The sequence below is a fragment of the Paramormyrops kingsleyae genome, chromosome 11 (genome assembly GCF_048594095.1).
Source record: "Paramormyrops kingsleyae isolate MSU_618 chromosome 11, PKINGS_0.4, whole genome shotgun sequence".
In the NCBI taxonomy this organism is placed as follows: Eukaryota; Metazoa; Chordata; class Actinopteri; order Osteoglossiformes; family Mormyridae; genus Paramormyrops; species Paramormyrops kingsleyae.
In genome coordinates, this window is record NC_132807.1 from 25,272,759 (window position 1) to 25,290,132 (window position 17,374).

At 42.8% G+C, this 17,374-nt stretch overlaps 3 protein-coding genes across 3 annotated transcripts in view; 2 read left to right on the forward strand and 1 right to left on the reverse strand.

Moving 5' to 3' along the window:
- Positions 1-3,684, forward strand: part of LOC111847979 (neuroplastin-like) — a 28,965-nt gene extending 25,281 nt beyond the window's left edge. The window contains exons 6-8 of the mRNA XM_023819630.2: positions 954-975; positions 2,388-2,467; positions 2,622-3,684. Of these exons, the coding sequence (XP_023675398.1) occupies positions 954-975; positions 2,388-2,448 (83 nt within the window). The 3' untranslated portion in view covers positions 2,449-2,467; positions 2,622-3,684. The remainder of the gene's footprint in view (positions 1-953; positions 976-2,387; positions 2,468-2,621) is intronic.
- On the reverse strand, positions 2,923-12,688 carry rec114 (REC114 meiotic recombination protein). The gene is made up of 6 exons (XM_072718339.1): positions 12,451-12,688; positions 11,419-11,508; positions 8,681-8,764; positions 5,792-5,980; positions 4,358-4,435; positions 2,923-3,972 (listed from the first exon to the last, which is right to left on the reverse strand). Exons 1-6 carry the CDS (start codon positions 12,583-12,585, stop codon positions 3,808-3,810), a joined length of 741 nt encoding a protein of 246 aa, XP_072574440.1. The 5' UTR covers positions 12,586-12,688; the 3' UTR covers positions 2,923-3,807.
- The window catches only part of hcn4 (hyperpolarization activated cyclic nucleotide-gated potassium channel 4), a 65,114-nt gene continuing 60,380 nt past the window's right edge, over positions 12,641-17,374 (forward strand). Inside the window, exon 1 of the mRNA XM_023819700.2 lies at positions 12,641-15,452. Coding sequence (XP_023675468.1) covers positions 14,785-15,452 — 668 coding nt within the window. The 5' untranslated portion in view covers positions 12,641-14,784. The remainder of the gene's footprint in view (positions 15,453-17,374) is intronic.

The window sequence follows — 17,374 nt, forward strand, 5'->3', positions numbered from 1 at the left end:
TTCTGATTTTGATCTTGTCAGACATGCTGTTTCCTATTTTTTATTTGCCTGGCCAGTGTGCCCTGTCAGCTGCTGTGACCTCTGGCATGGCGGCATGGGGGGGTTCTTGGTCTCTGCCTTAGGCCATCCCTGCCTCTGGACCTCTGCTGCTCCGCACCGTTCCCTCCATGCCCTTTGAACACCACTGGAATCCCGCTATCCTCAGCCCTCAGGCTGCTGCAAAACAAAACACCCCCCCGGCCTGGCTGCCGAGGTTTTCAGATCTGCACCCACAACCCGCTAACATGACCTTTACGGCAGATGGGTGCCATAGTCTGTAACCTACAGATACAGTCACCTGTCATGTTAATGCTTTATTTATGTAAAGTTTATTTTAAATCATTTGGCTCATGAAGCCCCACAAAGACCTGGATCCTGCATATCAGGTAGCAAATTAACTCTAAATTAGCTCATCTCTGCTAAATACGCTCAGTTCAGTCAGTTATGGACAATTAGCATGATCCAATTAGCAGCATGACCATTTCACCTGAAAGGTTACGTGCTTGCTGAGGCCTGGAGGCTGAAGTCAGCAGGATTCCACGCTCGAGGTGTTTGTTCACGGCCGACTTACTCTCCAGCGACTGAACTGCAGACACTTGGGGTGGGAATGAACAGGATCATTGTAATCCTGAGTTATCCTAAGGAAGGGAAGATGCCTTGCATCCCCATCCACCGCAGCATGACGCGCTGCCCATTGTCAGTGTTCAGTACAGTCATGTAACAGCCACGCATTGCTTTTCTTTAATGAAACTGCATTAGCTTAATTTAAGAGAACAAAACTAACACATTAAAAAAGATTCCAGTACTGGCATAATTTCTGTGTGTGCAGGATGTTGCTTTAACTGGTTAGTCTGATGATGTCTAACTTGGTTTCTTTCGTATTTTTTTCTCCTCCTTCGCCCTTCCTCCTGAAGATGACGAGCCAGCTGGACCAATGTAAGAATCACATTTAATGAACATCCTTTTCAGAAATGCTCATAGTCAGATTCATAATGAGCGTCTGCTTCACAGCTTGTTTGATAGCTGTATCAGGCCTTCTCTTCTCTAACGGCGATTCCATGAAAACAGATGAGCCTTGTTTTTTGCTTTAGGTAGCATCACAGTGAAATGCTGTTATCTCAGCTTGTACGCTTCAAGATCTAAATACAAGCAATAGAAGTTAGGCCCTGAAATCCTTGGTGGGTGGGTTAAGTATGTACCGACAGTTAACACCTAGTTTGACCAAATGGCAAATAGATTGTCTGTAATTGACAGCGCTCGATAATCCCTGCTACCAGACTCATTCTTCACATCACTGCACCCAAAAGATGACAGCATCATTCATGTCCAAGTCTCAGAGAGAGTGTCTTTGTCAAATCTGATGTTCCTCTTTGTTACACCAATGAAAGTCTTAATTTTGTTGCTTCTAATATGTCAGAAATATCCCCAGATGTCTCTGCTTACCGTTACATTACAATGGAGCTATAAACATGTTTATTATCTGCTGTAATCTCTACATTAAAAAAGTAACTTAAACAGTCACACATCTGTGCAATGGCAGTATTTCTCGAGTAACAGAAAAAAACCCCATCAGATTAGGCTTTCAGAGCGATAGACTATTGTGGCGCAGTGATTGGCATTGTTGCCTCACACCCCTAGGACTGGGGTTTGTGTCTCTGTGTGGGTGGAGTTTACATAATCTCCCTGTATCGTCGTAAATTAGAGTTGCTTAATTTTCCGTAGGTGTCAATGTATGTGTGTGCCCTGCGATGGGCTGGCCCCCCATCCTGGGTTGTTCCCTGCCTCGTGCCCGTTGCTTCTGGGATAGGCTCCGGACCCCCCGCGACCCAGTAGGATAAGCGGGTTGGACAATGGATGGATGGATAATAACAATGAAAATTATATAGTAATGATAAAAGTAATGACAGGTGGTACTGTTCTGTGCCCTGAGCTGATGAACAGCTGAAGCTACACAATGTTTTCATGAGCGTCGCAGAGTTGCATTTAACCCGGATTTTTTATATAATACACTTTTTCTGTTAGAAAGTACGAGTTGTCTGTAAGTTGGACGCTCCTAACCCGGGCACTGCGTGTAAACAGCAGATTTGGTGTGTTATTGTGTATTTACATCAATGTAATATTTTGGAAACACTATAAGCACAGAATAGAGGTCCTATCCTGTTTCCTCCCACTGAGCCTGCCAGGGTGCCTTGTGTGGTTCATTTATTTATTAGGCTTGTGCCCTGGCAGCCTTCGAGTGCAAACAGGCCTTTATTCCGTATGGGGCTGCTCTCAGAGGCAGGGACGTCGCGCGTGTCCTTGGAAGCCAATGGCCTGAGGTGACTGTGCCAATGCTCTCCTTCCACCAGGAAAACCAACTCCACAAACAACCATAAGGACAAAAACCTACGTCAGAGGACCACCAACTGAGCAGACTGGTGCCCCCCGAGTGAGTACTGCGGGGGCTCATGGGGAAAGGCACCTTGGAGCACGCATGCACATTCATTCTGCCCCGCCCTCGAGGAGGGGGGGGGGGTGACACCGGCCGCAGCAGGTCACTCCTCACGTAGGTCGCAGAGCTCTCTGTTGTTTTTCCTTTTCAGACGACCAAAAGCATCTCCTGACCACAGGAAGGTAACTGAGGAAGCATCGGCAGGTTGTTTTTAGCAGAGCATATATGGGCTCATTAACAGGGCAACTATATAGCATCAAGACATTGACAGAGGACAACAAAATGGGTCATAAGCATGCCTTGCTCAGTCTTCTGGGGCAGCGGGAATGGAGATGACTGAGTCCTTTATGAAGGTGTACACTTTTGTGCTGTGTGCTGTTGATTGGTGTTGCTTTTTTTAATTTATTCTCCTTTCCCCTCAGGCAGAGAGTATTTTTCATTTTACATAACTGTCTAATGCATGCAAAAGTCTCACCTTACTGTACAACTTTTTTTTTTTTTTCTCGGATGGCTTTGCGTCCAACTGAATTGTTTGTATTTTTTAAACTCTTTAAAACTTACTTTCGAAAGAAACCGGCAAAAAAATACATATACCTACATATATATTGTTCCACTGCATAAAATTTGACAGAAGCGTCAAATCTTAAAAGATAATTTAAGGTTAAGTTACAACATAAGGATGTCACCATGTCCAGTATTTAACCAAGAGAAAATAATGAAAATATTTATTACTGTAATATTTATCCAACTTAAGAAGAAAAAAAATTCTATGTTTTACTATTTTCTATAGTTAGATGTCCTGTATATGTTGCAATGGAGTGTTAAAAATTACAGATTATAGCAAACATGTATAAACTTCATTTTGTAATGCACATTCCTTACTTCATTTAATTTAATGGAAATATTTACCGTACAGCATGGCTACTATCCTATGCAATATTATTCCTATAGAGATACAGAACCTTGAGGTGAGAGCTGTTAGGATTGTCTCATGACGATGGAGCTTTAATGTTGTGGGATAAACTTTTTACTGAGCTGGTGTAACAGACTGCACTGCTGTAGCTGCATGACTCCTTTGAAGTACAGTACCCATGTTTGTTGCAGTGCTGCCGGGCCTTTGGGAGGGAGGAAGACAGACAGGGGGGGCGGGTAACTTATCATTTATGAAACATGTGAAGCGGAACATTTTTAAGAAATAAAAGCCTCTGAACATATGACGTTTGGTACTTTCTGAACGAGCTTGTTAAACGTCCAGCAGGCGGACTGCACCGCTCGGACACCAGGTGGAGCTGTTGCTCGCCGCCAATGAGGCGCCCATCCTGTTGCCCCACTCTCAGTCATCGGTGGGCCAGCCCCGTCAGCTCAGCCTCCACCTGCTCCACCCAGGCGGGGAAGCTGCAGTCGAGCAGGCACAGGCGCAGCAGGGGCCCCAGGCTGACGCTGGGCAGGGCCTGCTGACGATACGCCATGGGTAGGGAGACTCCCGCCTGGCCCAGGAAGCACTGAGGAGACAAGCAGGTGAAACATGCGTCCTGAGCTCACGTGCCAGTCCGACGAGAGGAGGCAAAGGCGCCTGAAGATGGTGGCTACGCCGTGCAGGGAACCGCTAACCATACCTGGTTTCTGCAGCCCCATGTCTGGTGAATTTAAGATTAAGCACAAGACGTTCTAGTTTTCTCACTGATTCACACATAAACCGTTTTAGTCAGACCTGGATATAGGGCTCAGCTATTACCATTATTCAGCTTCCCCCCATTTACATTTTAACACCGCTGGCTCCCTTGGTTTGCCAGCAGGGGTCAGTGTTTCAGAAAGCATGGATCCCCCCCCCCCTCTCCATTTGTTCCACTCCTCAAGCAGAAACTGTGTGTCTGAGCACTGCGGTACCTGGGCAAGTCGTTGGACGGACAGGGAGCTTTCGGATTCTTCAGGCTTCAAGGTTCCTGCTGGCTGCTCAGCACAAGCCTGTGATGTGAAGCCAAATGAGTGTGACAGCCCCAGTCTCCAGTTAGCTAAGGAACTGAACACCTGGTGTATAGATATGTACAGACTATATAGTATAAAATACAATTATTTACTGCAAACAAATAATAACCATCCATCTTCCAATTGTTTGGAAAGCTGCAAGGGGGTCTGGATCCCATCCAAGTAACATTTAAAACCATATTCTATTCCAATATAAAATCAGTACTCAATATAAAAGGCAAATCAGGCATTCAGATTTTAGAAATTAAATTTCTTTGCAATTGTCATAGTCTGTTACCAGGTTAAATATTATACTTGTTTTATATTATGAATATTAATACTATACATTAACTGCACCTTCATAATGCCTTCATGGAACATTCAGTGTGCCTTCATAATGTATTCATAATGCATTACTAGAACATTCATAAGAAGCATGTAAATTTATACCTTAACAGATTTAATATATAGTACATCAATAACAAACGTGATAAGATTACAATGCTTTTATGATCATTAACTTCATTTAACAAACATTATATGATTATTTTTATTAATATTTATTAATGTATATTGAAGCTGTTAAAGTGTACTTACATGCTGCTTATGAATGTTCTATGAATGCATTATGAAGGTGCAGTTAATGTGATGCATTACCACACGTTCTCTACACAATACACATTTTAGCTTTAAAAGGTACAGTACAGTGTAAAGTACAGTGAACACACTGTATTCTTAATTTCCAGTACTGCAGATTTTTCATCTGGGCTATTTCACGTAGCACCAGACCAGTAGTATGACACCAGAATGTAAATAGCTCCATCTAGTGGACACCAAGAGATCTTGACCTTGAGAAAGAAAGTGGAGCTGGGCGGAGAACTACTTCGAATTTAATTATAACACAGTAGTCACAAGAGAATGCTACTTTGAATTAAGTAGTCTCTAATATAAGAATATAAATAACTTGTCAGGTTAAAATACTACGGAGATGAACATTAAAAGCCCTTAACACAGGAACATTACAAGATAATGAAAAGCATGGTTGTCACATATTTTAAAGGTTTGGGGTTGAATCCCACTGTGTGTGTCTGTGTGTGTGGATTCCTCCCACACCCCAAAGACATGCAGTTAGGCTAACTGGCATCTCCAAAGTCTATGTGTGAACGGTAATGGACTGGCATCCTGTCCATGGTGTTTCCCAGCTTTTTGCACTATGCTCTCTATGATTAATGGATGCATTATTAAATGTGAATTTCATTAATCTCTCTTGATCGTGTGACAGTCACATAGGTGGTGCCCATACCAGTTAACCAAACTGAAACTGCACGACCGCCCGTGTTTGGATCTGAGTCATACCCCTGGCTGCTGCAGGCTGGGCCGTGGCTCTGGGTCGGCCCGTGGGCCGGTCTGGGCACTGCCGTTGGGCACGGGTGCGTCCTCCACTGGGACATGCTGCTTCAGGCAGGCGACAGCTGAGCTACACAGTTCCAGGGCCTCCTCCCGGCTGCTGCCCGCAAACTGCACCTGGAAGACACGGCCCTCGCCCTGTGGACACACGGCCCTGTCACTCGAGAGCTGATGGAAGGACACCACTAGGAACCTGCTCGTTCTCCAGTCAGCTGATAAGTGGGTATAGAATGAAGAAATCAATGCGATGCAAGTGCACCTCCTCGTGTGTACAACACGCGAGCTGTACTGTGCTAGTGTATGATTCTGAGCAAATAAGGCCGTTTTGGGAGAAATATGGCAAAATTGATCAAGGAAATATGATGAAAATATCAGTACTTGTGATATTTCATGTTATTTTTGGATAATAAATTATGAATGACGACGGACAGGGTGTGGAATGATGGCTGAGGACATGAAAGCCCAGATGGGACCTGCAGCAGAAGCCTTGAGTAAAATGCTCAAAATAACTTGTTCCAGTTAAATATGCAGCTGTAAAAACAGGTATAAAATGTAAGCCATATCAGATCCAATTATTAAGGAGGGGCGTGTCCTCTCGATGTGGTGAGGGGTCCCTTTGGGTGCACTGGATTCCTCTAGCAGACATGCACTTGCTAATTGGTGTCTCTAAATTGGTCATACTGGTATTATTGTGCATGTGTGTGTTTCTGGGTATGTGTGCCCTACAATGAACTGGCATTCCACCCAGGGTGTGCCCGAGCCTTGAGATAGGTGCCCTATCACTCTGAGCACAAGCAGTGCTTGAAACAGTCCTCACGATGCAAGCCCACCAAATCACCAAAACAACGTGTACAATACTGATATAAGGATCTGCAAGATCCAGACTGAGATCAGCTGGTGTGGTGCTGCCTTGAGGTCCGGAAAAGCTGAAAACAATGATTTGTGAGACGGGGATCGCTGTAGGGTGGGATGACAGTTCGCCGTCACAGTGCTGTCGCCATGCATAGAGAATGCTGCGAGCAATGACTCAGCACTCGCTTGGAATTAAAGGGGCACCCCACCAAAATTAATATGCCACATGTTCAGCAAATGAGAACAATTAGAAGAGTCCCCGGCTGGCTCTGGAGGGCTGCTCTTGGCGTGACAGTGGTAAATGTTCCTGCATTTATTTATCTGAGCTTCAGGCTTCACTTAGTTTGGCGGCATTGCCTCCCTAAGAAAACCCAGGTTATCAACACATCTTTAGAATAACAAAAGCTGCCACTACAGAATGTGAAGCAACATTGACGTAAGCAAAGTCGGACAATTTCTCTCACAGTGAAGCGAGGTGCCCTTTTGGTCACAGTTTGAACTCTGTTCATCAGACGCCGACACTTACAGGTTGTTTAGTTTTCATTCCAGTCTTTATTCCAAAAATCGATGGCGTTACAAAAGCCAAAGACGAACTCGTAAAACAGGGAGAAAAAAAAATGTGCTTGGCAAACTTTAGTTTTCTTGTTGAAGAACAACTGCAGCCATTAAAAAGATCGATGGCGTTCTCAGACAGACCATGATCAATGACATGTAACTGCGTGGGGTGCAGTGAAGCAAATAAGCAAAAAGAAAAACGTAGAGAAACAAGAAAACACAACTAAAAAAAACTTCACAGATCAATTACTTGAAAGATGAAATGAATGGTTCATTGTCTGAAAAGGATGCAGTAAGGCACAGTGAGCCTTTGCAAAAGAAGCCTTCCTGACTGGTCCTGAGGATACATTTTTCTGCTGCCCTTTGAAGATCACTGTATCCCCAAATATACAGCATCATTTCAATATTTTTGTCCCTCTTTACCCCCCCTACACAGTAAACAAAGAAATAAAAGTTGCAGCAGTAACAAAGGTAAAACACTGTAACTGCATATCGGACCAAAATTGAACCGAATCAGGTGTCTTAGGCTGTGTTTTATCTCATGACTCAATAACTTAGTGCAACTATGCTCAGTTTTGAAGAAAACACTATCATTTTCCAACCTGCTACACGTACGGGTGGAGAATCAAAAACTCTTTAAGCCCATATCTGCCGTTTTAGCGTCAGCTTACTTACTGTGTTTTGCCTTTGCAGGGTAGCACTGAGAGTGCCTATTTGCACTGATGTTCCCATCTCAGCCCTTACTGGCGCCTGGGTATCTCCTGAATGACAGCCCTTACCGTACCAGTGGGGCACTCCCCCTGCTTTACACTCAGCTGTCCATGACACCCCCCGCATTTAAAAAAATACTTGCTGGGAAGCATCAGGGAGCAGAACAGGCAGCGATTTGTCACAGCGCGGTGCCGCACGGGGGAGCTGGTGCCGAGCGGAGGGGCGGGAGCTGCCTGTGGCCCACGGGTGCCTGCTGGGTCCTGGAGGGGCCCCTTCTGTAGCAGTCATTGCAGATAACCTCACCAACTTAATCCTACCCCCCACAATCAGCGGGTGGACTGGCTCAGATGCAAACAGAGCTCTCAAAGATATTTTAAAGGCCCAGCCCATTTGAAATAGTGATTCTCCGGCATTTGTATCTTGTGTATGTATACATAAAATGTTTGTATGTATGCATATATAAAATGCCAATGCAAATGTTACTGGGAATATTTCATGATGACTTCTATCACATACAGAAAACTGGAATGGAGACTGCAAGAAATTGATTATTCATATTATTACTGTTGAGAAAAATGTAATGAGCAGGCTGACAGGGACATGAACGTCCAGGCCTGACGTCCAGTAGGCTACATGTTCAAACAGACCATCAGAGCACACCAGCGTGCATGGCCACTACGCAGGGACGTGAGGATGGCCAGAGCCGGGCCTGGTACTGACCTTGGCCGTCATCCGAAACAGCAAGACATCTGTCTTCCGCAGCACCTTCAGGAAGCTGGATGCGTTGAGTAAGGAGAAACCCTCCTTAGGGAGAAATGGTCCACAAACATTCAGGTGAGCTTCTCAGCACCCAAACCAGCATCTCCCCCGGTTCCCTTTCTTTTTAAATTGATTTAGTAACAAATATTTTTTGCCTATTTAGTTGCTTAAAATCAAACATGACCACATATAAACAAGATGTCCCATCTGCCCTAGCCACAGAAAATGTCTGGTGGTAACAATATTGAAAAGCTTGTAACACAGTAATTTAACTGGCTTTCAGGTGGTGTGACACAAATACATCCAGCAGGGGGCTCCACCACCTCAGCTAAATATATAAAAAGGCAGCAGCAGAGCTACTTTTGTAAACCAACATATATGATGTGTTGGAATATTATCTATAATAAATCTGTGTATGGTTAAGTATTAATCAGCTGACTGACTCTGACCTTGCACCACAGTTCATGTAGAAGAATCGTAAAAGGCTAATTTCTTGGGTATATATGAATCCCGACCAAACATGTCTCTCTGATACCATAATAATCTTTATATTAATCTAGGTGTCAGTCAGTGCTCCAACTAATGACAAAAGAACAGCATTAAACCAATTCATATTCTGAAAACAGTTACAAATATACATGACACTTTAGAAAAGAAAGTCTAAAAAGCAAACAAGATGGTGAATAAAACAGTGTCAAAAGACAATGCATACTGAAGAGCAGAATATTAGTACAGAAAAATGCTGGGCTTATGGTCAGTACTTCTAGTATGTCCCTTAATGGGCCATTTTGTTATGAAGGGCGCACTAACAATAGGGACATTTGCAAGGGCAGAAAATATCTTTCCTTCTATGGTATGAAACCAGATTAAATATGTAAACTGTGTTGTGAGTGTTTCAACACACTGGCCCTCTCAGTGTTGCAGATAAGTCCTAAAAAAGTGCTGTGCTAATTCTGTCTGTCGGCAATGAAAATGAGAGATGAAACAGGCTGTTTTGCTGACAAATTTGACCAGGTGCAGCAGCAATCTCTCCCGGCACGGAAAAGCAGCCGTACGTTTGGGGGGGACCAGGATACTTTAAGGCCGTTACGTTTATGCAGTGTCCCCTCACGGGACGCGGCCACCCCAGCAAAGCAATGCATAACAAACACAGCGCTCACATATTTTAGTGGCTGTCTTGTTCAGACAACTGCATGGTCAATAACCAGCACTGAAAAGCGCGTTAGCCTGCGCTCAGAATTTATGGCATGCCATTACTTTAGATTTATATGCAACGGCTTATGCGAATCACTGGTCAAACCTAGTTTACTGCTTTTTTTTAATTCTCACCGCCACCAGTACAGCTAGGAATAAATCACAGAATGGGTCACAGAGTAGGACCCTTTCTTTTTATAAGATTTCCTACACAAACATTACATCACAGAATTTTGGGACTCAAAACTGCATAACCCCCTACCACCCAAGGAGATGTTTCTGAGAGGATCAGATGATTCTTCATTAGATACTAAATATCATATCATGAATAACATGACATTTTAAAAACTACAGGACTGTAAGTCACTACTGGCTGGGGGAAACAGTTCAGTCTGTTGTGTAATGATAGTCTCTCCTAATCCTTCTTGGCTTTTCCCCTCAGAAATCCCTCAAGATACTGAACAGTCTATGGAGACGTGGTCATGCGAGTTTCCTCTCCTAAACCCTTTGGCTCTATTCACTATTATTAAGATTCAGGGCACATTTCTGTTGTAAACTGGCACCAGCTCTCTTAAAACCACTGTATGAAGTCCTGGTTCACTGCCTAGCTGGGCACCATGTCTGTCAGCACTGGCTAGCAAGTCTGCTGCAAACACAAACTCACTACAACAGCTGTCCTGGCTCTGTTCTCATCTATTGTCGGTCATATATCGGAAGCACTCAGCTGTGCAGGAGGTGGGGGGGGGGGGGGGGGGGTGCTGACGAGGGGATTATTCAGCACCATATCTCTTGGAGACCAACAGCAGAGCCAAGATTCTAAGATTCAAGATTTTTGTTCTTTAGTTGCTGCTGAATAATTGCATCTACATTATGAGAAATTCAAAAATAATAACCTGTGCCGATACAGATCCATTACAACAGTGACTTTAAAGTCAGTCAAAAAGAACGGTAAAAAAAATTTTGTCCCTGTATTTCTGCATAATGCATAAATAAGTACAAATGATAATTCTCTGCAATGAGTAAACAAAACCCTGTTATGTGTCATGCCATTATTCAGCCCAAGTTTATCACGGTCTACCAAAGACTCATGAACCGTAAACAAAGCAAGATTCAAACAAACAAATTCCATAGAATGTAGCCAGAAAAAAAGTCACATTCACTCTGCAAGAGATTAACATCCATAATTTTTCAAGCCTACCATTCTTTTTTCCAAGACACACAAACAGTTGTAATTAAGCGATTACCCGTACATCTCCGTATTTATACAGTTAGTATCTGTGTGTGAATTTGCTGAATGGCTGTTTATATTCTGGACTTGTGTCTGAATTTTATGGAACCCAACACAGCAGTGATAGGCAGGTGTGTGCTGTTAGTCACCAAATGGAAACCAATAAAATAACCACTTATAACAGACAGACCATAAACACACCCGCTGTGTGTATGTGTGTACAAAGGGAGAGCACCTCTATGTGAAATGTATAATTGACAGAAAATAACTGTCTTACCAACAGCTCTGGGCCCTGGGATACAAGCAGGTGTCCAGACTCCACTATGTTAAATACCAGTTGACCTGCACTTTCACTGTTCTCAAAGACCTGCAAAGCATGGGTTATTCTTGAAATTTAAAAGGTTTACAACTTGAGAAATATACTGAAAATCCAGTGATCCAGTATGTCAAAAGCAGCTGGAAGATGTATGAATGGATTTACTAAAAGTATATTTTTCCTAATATAAATTACAATACTGAAACATACATAACTGAGGGGAAAAAAACTTTTTGCAAAATTACAGTACAATGTGAGATCTTTTTTTTTTTTTATCATGCATACATTTCTAGCGAAATCCGTGCATTTTATTAACCTTTCCATTGTTGAGTATTGTATTTTATGTTATAAACATGCACTTAAAATTTATACAATACCGAATTTATGTTAATTGATTTATCAAAAAAGTGACAAGTCGTTGCAAAAAAGTGGACATTCAGATATTATGAGCACCAAATAATATAGTCTAAATGAAGCTATCATGATATATCCTCCTGAGACCCAAGGAAAAAAAGTGTACTTCAATTGTAGGTTATTTGTCTTTGGAGGAAATAAGACATCTTACAATTTAGATTTTTTCAAATTTATTCTTATTTTAATTTCACAGCATGTCCTTTTTAGTGCACAACAAGAATAAATATGTTTCCCAACATCAGTGAAAAAATAAATGCAAAAATACAATGTCCACTACAATGGACATAAATGAATATTTCGGGTCTCAGGAGGATATTACGCTTTTTGGAGATATATTTCCTGTTAAGATGCCCTAGGAAATCCTGGGCGGGAAAGGAAGGGAAGGGAAGTAACCAGCGAGGCGGCTAACAAGGTGAAGCTGACGACGTCTCAGATATTAAGTCTTTGCACCCACACCATCGTAACTTATTCAAGTAGTGAGACAGAAAAACTTTTCAAGCAGCACACTACACTAAGTGATGTTTAGCCTCTGATAATGTATCAGGCGTTAGCCGTTAGCTGCGTAGCCGCTGCCCACACCTTCCAGGAGGACCGGCCCTCGCTCTCCGCGGCGTTCCGCGCCAAACGTCCGTATCGCTTCAGCATCCAACAGGTCTTATTCATAGTTTTACTTCCCGCATCGCTTTTGCTTGAAAAATCTGTATTTTCAGTCATCTTTATAGTAAAACACTTATAGAGGATCTAACGGCATCCGCTAAGACTCACAGGCTCCTAACATCAAAGGAGAAAGTGACGCGCACGTGACTGTTCGTCAGTTAGCGTCAACCCGTATAGCGTAAAATCTTACGGCAAATCTATATTATTTTATTATAAACTAAAAATTAGCTACATGTGTAGTTTGCAAACCCTACAGGCTATTTACAAGTTTATAAAACTGTTACATGCATGTAAAATGCGTGTGCAGATTTGTCTGGAATTGAAAATCTCACGCCGCAGCCAGCTGACCAAAGATGGCAACCATGTAGAAGGACTTCTGCAAGGTTTTTAAAGGCAGCTTAATCTATAAAGGTCAATAAGTTTTAATCAGTTGAAGTTAATGTACATTCTATTTGGACCTGACAGAAAACCTGAATTTCTGAAGAATTAACAGAATTTACGAGTGCAGTGACGTTCACGGCAAAATTACAACTTACAACTTTGCGGCTATTTACTGATACATAACACAGCATGTGCTTTAATGCATTTACTTTTTCGAAGTATATTAAATTCATAAATATGGCGTAAATTAATTATGCCGCTGAAATGAAACGGCCAGAGATGAAGAAAGCATGGCCCCGTATGCTTGGGTTCAAATGACAGCAAGCGATACCCATACACTTTAACTAGTAAGTGTATCCTGACTTGCAGGAAATGTTTAATAAAAGCCGCTTATTAATGTGACTATATAATAGATAAACTCAAGCTCATCAAGGGATCAGAAATCGAGTCGTACTTTTTTATTTATGCAGAGAGCTCAAATAAACTATGTCCAACTATGTAAAAAAAATCTTGTGCATGTGTGTATGTTGCAGAATGTTACAAGAAATCCTTGTATCAATTTTGAACATACATACACAAGATGCTGTATATGGATAAATATGGAAAAGCAACTGCGTGGTCCTACTTAGGTGACTGTGGTTCGAGCAGGCGAAGTGGAATTAAGAAACATAATTCACTTACAAACAGCGCTGGCTGTCTCAGAACAGTTAACCGCGCGATTAAAATACGATGTTTTGAATCCAACCGAATAAGCCATGTGTATGTTATGAGAAAACATCACACTACTGTTGGTTTTTCGAACACGTTTATAAGAGGCTATATATGCTCTTCAAATATATGTCAGCGTGAATTATTGATGATTACCTAAAGGCAGCGGCAGAGATAATTGTAGGAGTACTCTCGCCAGGTTTTAAAAACGAGTTTCTGTTCAGGTCCTCTCTGCATCCACACCTTATTAACTTATTCAAGTGGTGAGACAAAAACCATAGAGTGGAGTTGAAACTTTTAACATGCCAGCAATTTTTGTATATAAAACAGCATCGTACCAATCGATCGTACCAAAACAAAGTACTTTCACGCAGTGTAGTTAAATGTTACATCGATCAGTGAGTAAGCTAAGCAGCATTATATCCACCGCAGCCACTTTTGTAGGTAACGCTGGAGCAACATTAACGAAGCTTGCCTGCGTAAATGCACCCGCGGAAAAAAGGATGCAGAGCAATAATTGTCGCAATAGGACGCGGGATGCGCATTAGCCCTTTAAAAGCCCTTACTGGTGCTCTAGGTGGGCTGAGCTTATTTGCAGTTCTTGCTCCTATGGCAACCCAATAGATCAGTTACATGAATATTCACAGTACATCAGTACGACTGTAACGATTGTTGGGTGATGTCAGTGGTCCAAAATTTGTTGGTGTGGTTTTGGGTATGATGCTTCCTTTATTATTGACCGCGGTCACCGGTTGTAAGGAGAGAGAGAGCATGCTTCGTTTTTAATGACATCCAGGTCTCAGCTCCGTCACCCAGCACGTTTCTCGCCAGGTACAGCTGAAGTGGCTTCATGTGTCTTGATGGTTTCGTGCACCACGGCTTTCATTCAGCATCCCGGTGCCTTGCGGACAGGACGGTGGGACCTGAAGCGCTCTGGGCTGCCTAAAGGTTTCCGAAAAGACGTAGGCTGTATAAAGCGTCAGGTAATGTGCGAGATCATCTGTGCTTCGCAAAAACGATCCGCGATCACGTGTATCAGCAGAAGCCTTTGAGGTCTGAGATAAGGTCCAAGCCGTGCCACGGAGCTGTACGATCCGTGGCAACAATATTAAGAGTAATACTCCTGTTTCTAATATTCTTGGCTCATCTGGCCATATCGGTGCCACAATGGACAGGTTGCATTCTTCCATGCGCAAAAGGCTGTACAGCTTACCGCAACACATTGGCCATAAAGCTTCGGTCATGGGCGAGGGGGACGACGGCGACAAGGACACCCGGAGGAAGAGTCTACGGATGAAGCCCTTGCCTTCGCCTTCCTCCGAGGGAGGCTGCAAAGGCATTGGGGACACCAAAAGCGGCGACTGCGTGATCATGGAGACGGACATTGGAAAGCCCACCAAGACCAGCTCGAACGGAGACTGTAGAAGGTTCAAAGGCAGCCTGTCATCTATAACCAGTCGGCACGTCCACGACTCGGACTCGGCGGAGGAGAGACGCCTTATCACCGAAGGGGACATCACCCCTAGTGAGGAGCAGCCCCCCGGACCACTGGATAGCGGGGCAGACTTAGGGGCGCAAGGCGGCGGCGGAACCCCGCATTCTGCTCCCGATCAGCAGCCCGGGTTCATAAAGTTGGATAGCATTGATCAAATTTCGCCGGACGATGAGAGGTTGTATCAAGCAGGCTTCATTCACCGGCAGCTGGGAGCGATGCTCCAGCCGGGAGTGAACAAGTTCTCCCTGAGGATGTTTGGCAGCGAAAAGGCGGTCGAGCGCGAACAAGAGCGGGTTAAATCCGCCGGATTTTGGATAATCCACCCATATAGTGATTTCAGGTAACTTGGCATACGTGGCTGTCCAGTCAGCAGTGTGTGCATGTGTGTCGGTGATTTGTGGGTGCTCTGATGAAGGTAATTAATTCAGCGGAGTGCATCTGTCCTGGGCCATGTGAGCCGCCACTTGTGCTGGTTCCGCTGGAGCTCTTGATTAACTAGGCTTGATGGAGCTGTTAATTGAATATCCGTCTGGATTTGACATCTTTCACGGTTATCTGAAACAACTTTATTGTGAAATATTTTAGTTGACTTTTGCGACAATCTTATGACCCCCCCCCGGTAGGAAGATGGATGTATCAGTCTGTGAAAGTACTGATACTTCTTTTCAAATTCAATTTAATCTATATTACTGAACAATTCTGCAATATCAATACTATAAATGGAGATATACATGCAGAATATGTTGTTAAATTAATTATTGCTATAATTATTCGTTTTCGGTTGAGTGATTGCACCAAACTAAGGCAGCCTTGTAAATGTAGTACTCATATATTTGCATGCCCATTTTTGTTTTCTTGGTAAAATCTTTGATTTTTCGATTTCAATTCACATACCACATCAATTAAATTCTTTGGCAACACTCTTGAGTTAAATACCAGCTAAAAAACGCACACAGTAACTAATCTGTACTCTAGGTCCCCGGAACCGAAATCGAGAAGCGCAGATAACCGAATCCATCTACGCCTCGGTCTTCAACACGAATAACACGAAGATGATCGTTTCCTGTTCCTGCATATGAAATCACTACCGCACATTTAGATGCACATTTTATTTAGTTAAAACACGAGTTAAACTAACGAAAAGACTCGCGAGGGTTAAGTCAATATTTTGCATCATTTTTAGATAACTGCTTCAACGGCACATTCATAAACAGCAACTGGTTGTGCACGCAATGCTTTAAAAGGACAATTTTATAGCTGGTTTGAAAGATGTTTTAGACAATTTATGTGAGACAGAAATTCTGATGTGTTATCTGTCATTCTTCTAATTGGTCGGTCACGTTTTTCCGACTGGGGTGAATCATCCATGCACTTAATACAGTACCAGATAATGTCCACATTAATCACTGTCCTCCGTGTCCTGAAAATAAATAAATAAAAATAGTTTTTCAATAATCAGTTTACAGTGCTGCAAAATTGTTTCTTTCTTTATCAGTCTTTATAGTAGGCCTACGCTCTCAGAAAAAGCGTAAAAATTTGTACCTTTACAATTTTAATTTGCTTATTACTGGGGCTGTACCCTCAAGGGTCTGCCAGTTGTAACCTTAGCTGTAGGTAATTGTACCTTTTAAGGTACAGAAATGGACTCTGATGAACATTTCTATACCTTGTATGGTACATTAATGCTGTTTGTACCTTTGGGATGTTCCACAGAGTCAATATCTGTACCTTAAAATGTACAATTACAAAGGTACAGCCCCGGTAACAAGCAAAGGTAGAATTTTTTACCATTTTTTCTCAGAGTGTACGAGGTATGTTTTTGTTTATGATCTTGGTTCAAAATTGTTCTTGTATAACAATTCACACCTCAATTTTCTTTACAAATTGCCCCCTTTAAATGTAGAAAACGTGGCTTGACACTGACATCTTACACTTGGAAATATCTGAACAATTTGAGCACGTGGATGAAGCCTCACGGAACATGCAGAACGGAAGCTGGGATGCTGCAGTGCTGGTATCTGGGTAGCGGAGGGCTGAGGGTGTGCTACCTTCTCGCAGCTGGAGAGTAATTTGGGGGGAGGCAATGCACAGAACCAATGTCCCCTGGGCTGATGGCTTTCTAATGACTCCGGTCACCAGGGTTTTGAAAGACCTCATTGGTATTTTGACACACAAGTTAAATATCTTATTTTTGAAACAGAATAATAAGCAGTGTTGATGTACAGTAATAAAAATATCTAATAGGCACCCATAAAATCTAGC

Excerpts from the sequence above, each read along its gene's own strand:
- rec114 (XM_072718339.1), bottom strand. The coding sequence starts at position 12,585 with ATGACTGAAAATACAGATTTTTCAAGCAAAAGCGATGCGGGAAGTAAA. Across the intron at positions 11,509-12,450 it reads AGGGCCGGTCCTCCTGGAAG|GTCTTTGAGAACAGTGAAAG; the intron begins GTGTGGGCAGCG and ends CATGCTTTGCAG. Across the intron at positions 4,436-5,791 it reads CCAGCCTGCAGCAGCCAGGG|GCTTGTGCTGAGCAGCCAGC; the intron begins GTATGACTCAGA and ends TTCACATCACAG.